Here is a 13,124-nt window from a genome sequence, read left to right on the forward strand (position 1 = left end):
TTATTGTAATTTTGTGCGAAAGGAAGTTGTGAACAACTGCAAGTCAGGAAGTGGAAATCCACACCGGTTGTGACAAGCTGGGGCTAAAAACTATTTCATTATTTATATAGATGTGTCTATCAACATTCTGCTTTTCATCCAAAGAATAAAGGGAAATACCGGCCAGTCCTATGTCTGACGGGGAATGACAGACCGCATCTGAGAAAAGGAAGGACTAAACATACCATCTAAGAACAACACCGTTATTTATTGAACTCGAGAGACTTTTCTTTTTTTCTTTTTTAACCCAAAGACTGTTTGAGTGAACGATTTAAAGGGTCATTAAAAGGGAAAAAAAAATAATTAAAGGCCCTTTTGCTTCTGAAGTGCAGCTAACCTCAAAATAGGAGCAGTGCTTGTAAGACAGATACTCAAATTAAGGCTTTACATGATGAATTTTCTATCCTATGGATATCGGTTCTGAGATTACAACCCAAGAAGATCTGTAATTGATCTAGCACCAGATAATTTCAATGCCTAATATTCCCCAGGATTGCTGGAGTACCCTAGGAGCTGCGTTGGACTGTATTCAGGGTATGCCATGGGCTGTATTCAGAGTATTAGCTGCAAATCCAAAGTTTTCCGGGAAAGTATTTCAGTGATTGAAGTCAAAGCCTCCATCGATCCCATTCCCACCAGCATCGACGAGTCCTCCAGCGTGGTCCTGCGCTACCGGACCCCTCACTTCCGAGCCTCTGCGCAAGTGTTGGTGCCCCCCATCCCCAAGAAGGAGACCTGGATCGTGGGCTGGATCCAGGCGTGCAGCCACATGGAATTTTACAATCACTACGGGGAGCAGGGCATGTAAGTATTTCCAGAGCGCGTGCGGGGGCATTTGCCTAAGGGGAAGGAAGAGCAGGAGAGCCACGGCCTGGCTGGGGAGCGCTGGGTTAAGCCAAAGTCAATAACCCAGTTGGTTTGATATTAAAAGCCAGCTCTTCTGAAACTTAACAGGACTTTCTCCTACGCTAAAAAAAAAAAATAATGAGAGCTTGTGCCTGCACCTTTTAAAGCAGTGGGTGTCCTTCTCTTCTAAGGGGAATGTACTCAAGCGCTAACCCCAAAATGTGCTCTGTTGGCGACCCAGAGCAGCACCATATTTCCCAAAAGCTTTTGAGCAGCACTGGGGGGGGGGGGGCTGAAATCCCAGGTCTGTGATCCCAGGTCTCCCTCAACCCTGCGAAGGGCACCCCCACTCTGAAACACCCTTGGCACGAGGAGGGGGGGTCCTGAGCGCCGGCTCCTCTCCTCTGCATCCCTCCCCGGCTCAAACTGCGCATTGACGAGCCCCAGGGAAGCCCGGAGGCTGACACTTGTGGCACGCTGTGCTGCTGCTGCAGTGTGCCATCAGCGGCCAGCGCCACAGCCCCCAGCTCTGGCAGCGCACGTTGACAGCGCAGGAGGAATCCTGCTCGCTTCGGGGAGCCCGCATGCAGAGAGCAAAGGGGATTTAACCCCCCTGATGATTTAACCCTTGGAGGAGGGTCAAAATTTTACGTGAGCCTCATTTTGGATAATGTAAGAGGGAGAATGTGCACGTCTAGGTAAGGTAGGAGGAAAGTAGGGGCTGTTTGCACTCCAAACCCCCCCGTGTTGCCGGTCAGACAGTCATAGCGAGGCAAGAATGAGTCAAATTAAAATGTCACCTCCCTGCTGTGAGGAGTCCTCCCCCCCCCCCCCCCCCCCCGGTACTGCTCCCCCGCTGGTTTGCTCACCAACCGTCCTTGCAGGCTTTGGCCCACGGTTACACCGGCAGCAGCCGCTCGCCAAATGCCTGCACAGAGCAGCGATTCTGCAGCTCACGGTGCCAGGCAGCCTGCGGGTGCAGCAGGGACCTGCCCGGCCCCACAGCCCCCTGCCTGCAGTGGGGTCACTGGCTGGAGGCCCCGATGCTGCCCAGCCTCCTCGGGGAGCACGGAGGAAGGATGCAGAGGCCGGGTTTAAGCAGCCCTCCTGGCTGCTAATCCCCAGGGCGCTGCGGGAGGGGGATGCTGGCTCGGCCGCTCACGAGTCGTTCACATAAAAAATAGAGGAATAGGGAGGGCTGAGAGAGGGTGGGAATGCGGAGGGCTAGGGAGCAGGGCAAACTCAGACGTGGTGCAGTGCCTTCCTGGAGGCCTGAGCATCTGCTCTGCGTGCGCATCCCAGCCCTCGCCTGCCTTCTGCCTGCAAGCCCAGATGCAGGCAGAGGTTCAGCAGCTCAGGCACGGAGCAGATGCGTGTTGGAAGATGCAGGCCGTGGGGAAGGGCACGCCAAGGAGCAGCTATAAGCCACAGACTGTTCCCACCCCATCCCTGCGTCCTCTCCCTGCTCAAGCAGAAAGTGCCTCGAGATGCAAAGTCCAGCACCTGGCAAAAGCAGGAGCAGTAAGGGAGCAGAGGAGCTTACCTTGATGCTAGAAGTACTTACAACAGGCCTGAGATCTGTAGGCTTTTTGGCTCCAAAACCATCTTCAGCAAGGACAATTTGTTGCTCAGATGTTCCCAGTTCCAGGCCTTCAGGATTTGCATGTGTAATTCTCGGGCTCATTTAGAAATCCTGCCTTCAGCAAGCAGCTGCAAGGAAAACAGAAAAGTCCGGTGTGTATAAATACAGCTCACATCCACTGGAATAAGGAGGGCAGGGCAGAGAGCTATTTAGACAGTGCTGCTGTGGATTGCAACCCCAGGCATGTTGCTTTACTTCTCTGCACCAAAGTTTCCCTATTTTTAAGGGAGGATTTGGTACAGTCTTCCCTTGCTGGAATGCTTTGAGAGCCATAGACAAAAGTTTCAGCTAAAAGCTGTAAACAGGTAGTCAGAATTAAACACTGCAGATGTGTAGGAGAGCCATTATCCAGAAAGTCGTGGAAGCAGAAAGATTTCTCCCTGGGAGGTTCAGGCACATTTCGCTGATACTGAAGAGCTGCCCAGCCCCAATTCAGGATTGGCCTGCTCCTCCACCCGGCTTCTTTACATGTGTCACCATCGGAAAGCTGTAAATAAAGGTGACTGGGAAGAAAGGCCTCTTTCAATGCCATCGAAACATACTCTTGGGAGACCTCTATAGAGCCAGGGACAGGACACAAACCTGTCTGAAAGGGTGGGCCTTCAGCTGATGCAAGTCAAGATAATTCCACTGACCTCCATGGAGCTGCATTGATTTATGCCAACGGACTGCTTGTCCCAGCTTTCCATAATGAAGAGACACCACTGGAACAACCATTTTTTTTAAATTATTATTATTATTTAAATCACTGTGGTAACAGGTAAACAGAAAACTCCAAATAAATGCCATCAGTTGGTCCACCTGGGCTTCAGTGCTTAGAGCAGGCTTCAGATTCATTTTTCACTCCTGCCCGCTGCAGTTGGTGGCTGTGCACAAGCTGCCCTTACGCTGAGGACAGAAACAGCTGAGAAATACTGGAGCAGATGGAGCTGTGCATAAGACTCATATACGGATGTTAGATACAGAGGGGATAATTTCGACACGCGTTTAAAGCTGCACTGACAATTTTTTGGCTAAATGCAGCGTTTTTAAATGGAAGGAGAGGAAAATAACTAAAGCTCAGCTCACACATAAATGCTGGGGTTATTTTGCCTGTAAGGCAGCATGTGCTGGCAGGAACACGAGCACCCTTGGCAGGAGGAAGTGGAAGCACTCTCTGACCTCTCTCAATGCAGAACTGGGGAAAACCCCCAAGTCCCAGTGCTGCCGTTACTGCTCACCCCGAGCAGGGTTTTACCCTCAGCAGCACCTTCCTCCCCCAGGGAGGCACAACATGGGGCATCAGGATCAGGCCGCAGAGGTCCAGCCCGCATGGGACCAGCAGGACCCAGCTCTGGGCAGCATCTCCTGGGCACCCTGTGGGACCCGCGTCAGCGTTGGGGACGGCATCACCCAGTCGTGCTTCTTCATCTCCATGGAGACGTGCGAGGAGCAGCGCAGATGGTGATATGCAAAACAGAGCGAGAAATAAATCAGAGTTTGAATGCAATCAGCTGAGAATCTTGGGAAGTTTCAGGTAGATTTGCTCCCCCGGCAGACTCACCAGGACGGCTGGGCAGCACTGCATTGTCGCTGCAGCTTAACGGGCATCTCTCTCCTGCGAGATTAAATCTTCTGTGCCCTGCAGCAGAGAGACAATGAACTCGAGAAAGCACCTTGTCAAAAGAATAGAGCCCTGGTCCTTGGAAAGGAAAACAGCCAAAAAAGGATTCACCAAAAAAATGATTTAAAAATTGGTTGCATTGCCCAGCTGAGGACAAATCACTGTAGCTGCCCCTCCAGAGGGGCTGAGGGAAAGGCTTTGCTGCCCTTACGTGGCCTGTGGCTCTAACCCCATCTAAAGAGGTTGTCCAGCCCCAACATGAGCCCGCTCAGCTAAACCAGCAGCAATCCCTCCCGGTTGCTTAGTGTCAGGTCTCTGGAGTTTTACTACCTGCACCCTGGTTCGGGAGGCACACGGCTGGAGGACAGGCTGGCGAGACCGCGACCACATCTAAAATTTCTTTCCTGTTCTCCACTGTAACCCTGGCTGGAATTGCTTGACGTGCCAGAGTAGGTGAGAGAGACACTGTAAAGGACAAGTTCAAATTAAGCAGCTCTGAATATCAGGTTTTCCTCCTTTCAGCCAGTCACCAACCCTGACACAGAGAGGCAGGGAGTCAGGGGAGCGATGGCTCTGCCTGCACGAAGCAAGGGCTGCATCCAAGGAGGGCTTTGTAAGTCAGGGAGCTGGTGGAAAGGAAAGGCACGAGAAAGCACGAGGTTCTCCAAGCTCATCTGCCCTGTGACTGATTAGGAGCTGGCCTTGAGGCGCAGGGGCTGAGGCTGCACGGGTGCCTGATGCCTGCCTGGATGGGTTAGCTCGCTGCACCCACGTGGATGCATGGAGCCAGAGGCTGCCGTGCCTGGGGCTGCTGCCACTGCACAAGACACTGACTCCCCCAGCACGTGCTGGGGGCTTGGATTCTCGTAGCAGAATAGGAAGAAATGTAATTGAACGGGAAGCAGGGGGGTAAAGCTGCCTAAAGCAGCACGGCTATCAGCAGCAGGGCTGCTGTTGGGCCATGAGAAATAGCTCAAACGCCCTCCTCCTGGTAGCAAGAGGACATTTGTCAGCGGAGATGCTCTGGTCTCTGGTGATGCTCGTGCTGACTGAAGGTTTCAGAGCGGCAGGAACAAGCTCGTCACTATCACAAGCTGGAATCTACCGCTTTTGGAGCTGCTCAGCCCTAGTGAGCCGATGAAACCAGATAGGTGGGTGCCTTCTCCTGCCTGCTCCCTGCTATTGTCAGCAAAGTGTTTACTGGGCACTTTCTGGCCTTTCCTTGGCTCGACACCATCACAGAAAGATGCTGATGCAGCCAGAGATCCTTCCATAGCGTTCTTCCCAAAGCCAGCCAGAGGCCGGCTGCTGGCACATTACTTAACACAGATGAGCCCTGCAAGGGAAGGCTACTGCCACAGCAGGCAAGGGGCAGCCACCAGCAGCCCTCATGCAGCCTCTCCTTTTGGTCCAGTCACAGGATCCTCACAAGGCCCCACTTCTTTCTTTCCTTGTTACTAAGCGCTGCACATAAGTGTGATGGCTTTGAAACCTCAGGGTTAACCGCAGTCACTCAAATTAGGCCCAGAGCGCTGCTCAAAGCAAGGCAGGCCGGCTTCCTCCTCCTGCTCCCTGCCCACGCCGTGTCTGAGGCAGAGCGGGCGCTGAGGCCACGCCGAGCACAGCCTCTGGGGCTCTGACGGGGAGGTTTCGTTTGAGGCTGGACCATGTCGGTTCTTCAAGTGGCCTCCTGCCCCTGCGTGCCGAGCCCAGCCCGGCCCTACTCCCCCTCCTTGCTCCTGTGTGGACCCTGAGCAGGGCCTGCAGCCTGGATGTGCTCGCAGGGAGTGGAGATGGAGGCAGGAAGCTCCAGGAGGATCCCCAGCTTTTAAAGCAGCCTCTAGTGGCTGTCCTGCCCTTCCTTTGCCTGCCCAGGAAGCAGCCCAGGCTGGGGGGATCAGCCCCTCACAGCCCGCTTTGGCACCGCCACATCCACGCAGCCTCCATCTCCGCACCTTCACACCACATCTGTCACTTACGTGAGCCTCCAGGAAATTGTCACATCTCATCCCTGGGCCGCAGTCAAGCTGAGAATCAGGCCTGTGGAAAAGGACCCTAAAAGGTCTGCTGTAAGCAGAGAAAGAGCCCCTGAAACGTTTCAGGGATGAGGCTGCATGGCAGGGACCAGCTCAGTGGCCAATGCCCTCTGGTTCATCTTCCCCGGGACAGCTGAGTCCATCCAGAGCCCCACCAGCTCTTCCCTCCCCAGGTCTCTTTGCAGAGGGGTGCAGCGAGCCTGCAGAGCTCTGATTTGGAGGGGAGCCTGTGAGCATCCCCCGGCTGGAGCAGGGCTCCTGGCAGGGCAGCTTGGGGATCTCTTTCTGGCTGCTTTGGGTACGCATTTTCTTCCAGGGAAAGGACTCCCTCTGCCTGCTGGCTGCAGGCTCAGGCGCAGAAGGCTGCAGCAGTCCAGTGCCGTAGTGGGCAGCTCTGATCCCACAGCTCTGATCCCGCAGCCTCACATCCTGCAGCCTCACACCCCAGCCCGGCACCTGCTGCAGCCTCAGCCCAACACCTGCCCTGGCACCCACAGGAGACTTTTGCAGGAGCCCACACTCCCATGAAAAAATCCATGAAATAAATCCTGCGAGGTGTCTTCCAGCTACAGCCAGATGCTTAGAGCTGACGAGCGAACGAGCCAGTGATTACAAACACGCAGGCACTTCACGGTCATTAACTAATTAACAACCAGCCTTTCGAGATGGCCACATTAGTGCCAGGCGGTGGAGAGGAGCAGCTCATCCCACGCCACCCTGCACAGACCAGGGGAGCAATACACTTTCCCTGTCCCTCAACCAGCTCCAACCAAGGGCTGTTTTAAGCTGCAACACTGTGCTCTGGGTGAAGGCCATGACAAGCACCCTGGTGAACTCCGACGCAGCCCCCCCATCTCCCTCCCAAAACCCAGCATCTCAGCACAAATCCTGGAGCCTGAGCACCACAGCAGGGACAAGGGAAGATGCCAGCAGGGAAGCTGTTGTGCCGTGTCCCCTTTCCCAGCCCCGGCAGCAGGACGCTCCCCGTGCCACCCATCTGTGGGGCCTGGCAGGAGCTGGAGGTGGCCGGGGTGAATTTGAGCCACAGGGCCAGCCTGAGTCATAAAAAAAAGGTCTTCAAATTACCAGCACGTGGGCCATGGTCGCACTGTTTTGGTGCCATTAGAATTACAGAATCAGAGAATATCCCAAGTTGGAAGGGACCCATAAGGATCTTCGAGTCCAACTCCTGGCACCACACAGGTCTACCCCAAAATTCAGACCATTAGGCTGCGAGTATCTACCCCTTTTTTCTAGCTCAGACATTTACTTCTCCTTGGCCATTTAAACATTAGATTGGAAGTCAGTAAAAAACAAAACAGTTCTGTACCAGCTCTGTAAGGTGACAGAGGACTGTTCTCACTTTACTTTCTTGCTAGAAAGTCTGACCTTTCTGCCAGCCTCGCAAGCACAGAGCAGGACGACCAGCGAGGGGCCGGGGCAGCCTTACAGCCAGCTGCCCTCTGTTTCTCTGATTACCGTAACTTCATCCCAGCCCCGCGCACAGCCTTTGAACCGGGCTCCTGCCAGGGCTGCAGAGGGATGGGTTACACTGCCAGCGCCACATGGACAGCAGGAAGGGCCAGTGGCTCACCCAGAAAGATAAGAAGTGTTTTACCAGCCGGGGCTCAAGGAAAGTCAGAGCTGAAAGGGGAAACGGGAGCCCTTGGGGCGGGAGGTAGCAAGGAGCAGGGACGCTTTATGGTCATGCTGAGTCCTCAAGAACAATCTTAGTTCAGAGCTTAGCTCAGCTCCCCTGTCCCTTAACCCAGAGCCCACCAGCTCTGCCCCCAGACAAGGACCTGAGGGGGATCCCTGTAGTGCTGGGCTTTCTAGGGGCTGGGGCTCCCCAAAAACCTCCCCCTGCAGCCTCCCTCAGACACCAGCATGTCCCCAGCTGTTGCCAGTCCCTGCAAGGAGCTCATGGTCCTGTAGGGTCAGACTTTCACCATCAGCCCTGGAAATCTGCAAACACCCTTTTAATGGCAGGGAAGAGCTCTGCCTGCAGGGAGGGCAGAAATTCCAGTAAAAGCTGAAGGGGGAGCGCATTCACAACTACTTCCTCTCCTTCCTTGAAGCCTCACGTGTTTCTAAAGCAATTAATTAATGCATTATCCATAACTCGTTGTTGATGATTGATGGCAGGTCAAGTTGGGAGCTTCCAGACCTACTGGACGGTAAAATCCAGGCCATCAGTGACTCAGACGGAGTGAACTACCCCTGGTATGGGAACACGACAGAAACCTGCACCATCGTGGGGCCCACAAAGAAGGAGTCCAAGTTCAACATCAGCATGAACGACAACTTCTACCCGAGCGTGACGTGGGCCGTGCCCGTCAGCGAGAGCAACGTGGCCAAGCTCACGAGCATTCACCGGGATCAGAGCTTCACCACCTGGCTGGTTGCCACCAACACAGCCACCAACGAGATGGTGACCTTGCAGACTATCAAATGGCGCATGAGGCTGGGCATAGAGGTAAACCCCAGCAGACCCCTGGGGCAGCGTGCCAAGCTGCAGGAGCCCTCTGCTCAAGAGCAGCCCCAGGTCCTTAGCAAGAATGAGCCAATACCACCCAGTGCCCTTGTCAAACCCAATGCCAATGATGCTCAGGTACTCATGTGGAGGCCAAAGGATGGACCACCGCTTGTGGTGATACCTCCAAAACACCGATAATAAAAACCTGGCGTCCCGGCACCAGAAGGGAGAACAAACAAACAAACAATCAAACACAAAAACAAAGCAAAACAATCACTTAGGTATTAGAATAATAACACGTGTAATCTGAGCAAAATCAAAATGCACTTTTTAGTCATTCAACAAATGCAACCATTCTACCTTCTCCCATTGGGACGGATTTCACTGTGCTAAAGCTAAAGAGGAGACCTTGGACTGGGGTCTGTCTCATCACTGGATTCCTAAGGGAAGAAACTAACACTGATGTCTATCCGTAGAGCTTTCTTTTTTTCTTCCCTACTTTAGTTACTGTTTGAACTTCAGTCTCATTAGCTTGTCCAGACTGCCCAGAACAATAAGAACATTTTATTTGGGATTTTAAGAATCTTTTTTTTTTTCTTTTTCATTTTGGTTGAGAACGAAACAAGTTCCTGGAGCAAAAAGTTGACTATTTAAGATAGGGATTTATTTTTTTTAAGCTGTAAGGTTCTGAGTTGCAAATCCAAGTCATGCGGCCTTATGTAGACTTTGCTTTGCATTGCCAAACTTTTGCCTTAAAGCTATGTTTGAAAAAAAAAAAACAAACAAAAAAATATCACCAGGCAGAATGTCCTTTCTACAGAATTTTTGGGGAAAAAGTTTTGGAGCAAGGAATAGATTGTGAGCATGTCACAGGCTGATGAAAAGGGCACAAAGCGTGATCAAAAGAGAAATAAATCTTCCTGGTTTTAAAACATGGAACAAGGAAGCATGGAAGTAATCCCAGTTTCAAAGCAATGCAAATAAACCTGCTGTAGAATGGCTTTTGAGTGGGAGCTGCTAGGCCATCTCCTGCTTCGCGGAAGGGATAGGGAGCAAGCTCGCACCGCTTGCGCTTTCTGTTCCCAGTCTCCCATCGGCATTACAACGTGGGATAATCTCACAGGCAAGGCCCACAGCTGGAATCGTGGCCACAAGGGGAGAGGGGGATGCTCGGCCTGGCTAGCCCACGGGCCTGCTGCCGCCCAGCTCAGCACAGGTGGTGGTCGGGTGAGGTGCTGCAGCCCTATATTCCCATGAAATCCAAACAATAGTGCTGTAAGAAGAGCAGGACGTAAAAGGGATCCTTCTGGAGCCACTGGGGAGATGCAAGGGCAGATTTTATCGACCAGGTCTACCCAGCAACAGCCAGAATTCAGGAACGGCCATGTCTAAAACCAACAGGCACCTATTCCTAGCAAACACTATAAGCAAACCTACGAAAAACTCTTCTTCCTACCAGTACAAACCATGCTGGGGTTGGTAGATCATTCTCTTCCAGATGACCTCATGATCTACACGACTTTCAGGAATGGGGCACAGGCAGGACCGCTGGTGGGACCGTACCCACTGGTGGTGGCACAGGGCTCTGTAGTGAAGGAGAAGGCCTGAGGTGGTGCAAGCAGGGAAAGCATGGGGTGTAGATCCTCCAGGAAATAAGGTGCATTTGGAGCAGGAGGCAGGACCGGTAGGTTTTAACAAAGACCGTGTCCAGGTGGCTCCAGAGGTAACCAGAGGCATTGCTCCCGAGGAAGGAGGCGAGGGGAGGCAGCTGGCAGGGGACGGGCACAGCGCACGGGCAGAGGAATTCCACTTCCCCTTCCCTCTGCAGCTCTTTCCACTAAGATAACGTTTCTTCCTCCTAGTCACAAAAGGCCTCAGGAGCTAGGACTGAGGAGAGCTCAGCGCCCAAGATCAGAGCCTGGCCCGGCCTAGCTGGTCCGGACAGGGCTCCTGAAAGGCCTCCCTTCAGAGAGGCACCGATTAGCTGCTATTGCTCCCTTCATCTTCCACACGGGACATTACCAACAAGAAATTCTCCCTCCTTGCTTCTCCAAAGCCATATCATCTACTTGGGCAACAGGTTCAATATCTCCCCTGCCTGGGGAAAGCTTGCCCAGAAGATCTGTCCCCCCCACGGCAGTCTCAAACCAGCAGACAAGGATATGGGGTCCCCGCGACTTACCCCATGCCCAGGGCAGGCCGTCCTCCTTCTCGCACCACTTCCAGAGATGCTCAGCTGCCGAGCTGCCCTCTCCCCCCTCAACGGGGGAGATCTTCACGGTAGGAAGTCCAGCATCACAAGCAGCTTGCAGACAAACGGACTGGATCAAACCCAAATCCACGAGCCAAAGGTTACCTAAATCTAGGCTTCAGGACTATAAAGGATGAGGCTAGGGAGGCTTTGACTTGCACAGTCGTTCTCTCTATTAAACTCCATTTTCTTACACGGATTCAAACCCTAACTACAGCTCCACTGGCACAGCCCTTCGGGACTTGTCTGTATTTTCTCCTAGGCAATACACGCAGAAGAGGACAAAACGGGAGCTGGGGGGGAATAGCTGATAACACTTGCACACATCTTGGCTACTGCTTAGATGCACTCTGGGCAGTCTCGTGGGTGGGAGTAGAAGGGGTATTTATGTCTGGTATTCACTTTGTCTCCAGGTGCTGAGTACTTACAGTTCTCACTGATGTCAGCATGGGTCGAAAAAAGCAGACCCGGTTGTCTTAATTAGCTGCACAAAGGAATTCCAAGGAAAGATTTCTTCTCAGTCACCAAAAATCACATTCAGGGAACACCTACGTCCTTTTCCACTTAGCTTTGTGTTGGACTCAGTCTCTCCCAGTGCGTTAAGTAAATCTGGTTCCTCCTCCTCCTCCCTCTACCTGGTGGACTGGATGCATCCATGCAATTCAATGCTAACCTCCTGGCTAGTTTGTCCTGTTGCACTGAACAGACCCAGCTGAGTAGTAAATATAAAACTCAAATTTCACGTCGGGGTCAGCTTTGCATGGACTTCTCCCCTCCCAAAGAACGCCTTTATCCCGTGCCTAGTTTGAAACGTGCCCCCCACCTCCATTCACACCACCAGACGCAGCACAGAAAAGGGATGCTGCCTGTCTTGAGATTTCATGCTTTGTGATTAAAAGTGATGTCTTTCCAATGCTGCTTCATTGCAAAACTGACGAGGACAGATCGTTTGAATACAAGAGGAACGGTGGCTGGAAGTGACGGGCGCTGTAGACACCGCTGCTCGTGGGGCTGGTTAGGATGGGGACCCAGGGCATCCTGCACCGAGCAGAGGCAAAGCGAGCTCCTGCTCGGGCAGCTTTGATGCAGCCAAGCCGGGGTGCAGGGGGATGCCCTGGGGGGGGTGACGGAGCACCACCACGGGGCACCCTGCACCTAAGACTGCCCCTGCCCAGCAGGGCCGGCAGCCTCACCGCCCCCACCTGCGGCACCCAGCGCCGCTCCTGCTCTCCCCACCTTCCAGCTCCCAACATCCAGGAGCCCAGCAGAGCGAACCAAGGTACTGAGCAGTGGTGGGGAGGGTTAGATCTGTTCAGCCAGCGTGGCAGAGAGCGAGGCCGGCCCCGGCAGCACCCCAGGGCTGCCCGAGCACCGCGTCCTCCCGGCCATCCTTGCCCTGGTTCGCGGCGCAGCAATAAGAATCGTCCTTGGTCTTGCAGAGATACTGTGAAAACAAAACCACGATGTACCAAGTCTGGACACTTACGGCGATGTAAAAACAAAACCCTGCTTTTATAACAGACAGAAAATAAAAATAAAGTGAAATTTTCAAACGCGTCTGCCTGGTGTCGTTAGGGCGGTGGCTGTTTTTACCCAAGAAGTTCCACCACCTCTGCGCGCACGTTTTCAAGACTGATAAACACCCTGTTTACCAGGAGCACATTTTCTCTCTGTTTCAGCTCTTACGCTGCATCAGATAGAGCAAGGAGGTTTCTGGTTAAAAATACCAGCCAGCATCCTGCATTTTTCATTACCAGGCTGCCGCGTGCCTTGTGATGGAAGGACGGCGCTGCTGTGGTTGGAGCAGCTCCGCGGGCAGACAGCAGCTGAACTTCCACAGCTCAGCTCCCTGCTGCTGCTTGCTTCTTTAGCAGAAGACGAGTGGTAGCTGTGAATGCTGCATCTGCAGAGAGGTGACCTGCCTGGAGTAAGGAGAGCCTGCTACACCCTTCTGAGGTCGTAGCCAGCCTTTGTAGCCCAAAAGCCTTTTTTGCACGCTTCTGCCAGCAGCAGCCAAGCTGCTCCCAGCCTGCAAAACGCCGGGGTGCATGTGGGCATGAAACATGAACAGCCATGTGCCCTGCTTGGCGGGGCTACGCCAGCACACGGCGGCGTAACAGGCACGAATGCTGCAGGGGAAGGGGGGAAGCAAAGCACAGGGGAGGGCACGGCTCGAGGAAAGGAATTTGCATGGATGGAGCCCGCGCAGAAGAGAGGACAGGTTCTGAGTG

General features: G+C 53.3%; 1 protein-coding gene across 1 annotated transcript; it reads left to right on the top strand.

Moving 5' to 3' along the window:
• The first annotated feature begins 8 nt into the window (after nt 1-8).
• FAM78A (family with sequence similarity 78 member A) lies at nt 9-12,443 on the top strand. The gene is made up of 2 exons (XM_082775739.1): nt 9-843; nt 8,312-12,443. Exons 1-2 carry the CDS (start codon nt 581-583, stop codon nt 8,838-8,840), a joined length of 792 nt encoding a protein of 263 aa, XP_082631865.1. The 5' UTR covers nt 9-580; the 3' UTR covers nt 8,841-12,443.
• The last annotated feature ends 681 nt before the right edge of the window (nt 12,444-13,124 follow it).

The sequence above is a fragment of the Aythya marila genome (assembly GCF_965140915.1).
Source record: "Aythya marila genome assembly, chromosome: 19".
NCBI lineage: Eukaryota > Metazoa > Chordata > Aves > Anseriformes > Anatidae > Aythya > Aythya marila.

Excerpts from the sequence above, each read along its gene's own strand:
- FAM78A (XM_082775739.1), top strand. The coding sequence starts at position 581 with ATGGGCTGTATTCAGAGTATTAGCTGCAAATCCAAAGTTTTCCGGGAA. Across the intron at positions 844-8,311 it reads CACTACGGGGAGCAGGGCAT|GTCAAGTTGGGAGCTTCCAG; the intron begins GTAAGTATTTCC and ends GATTGATGGCAG.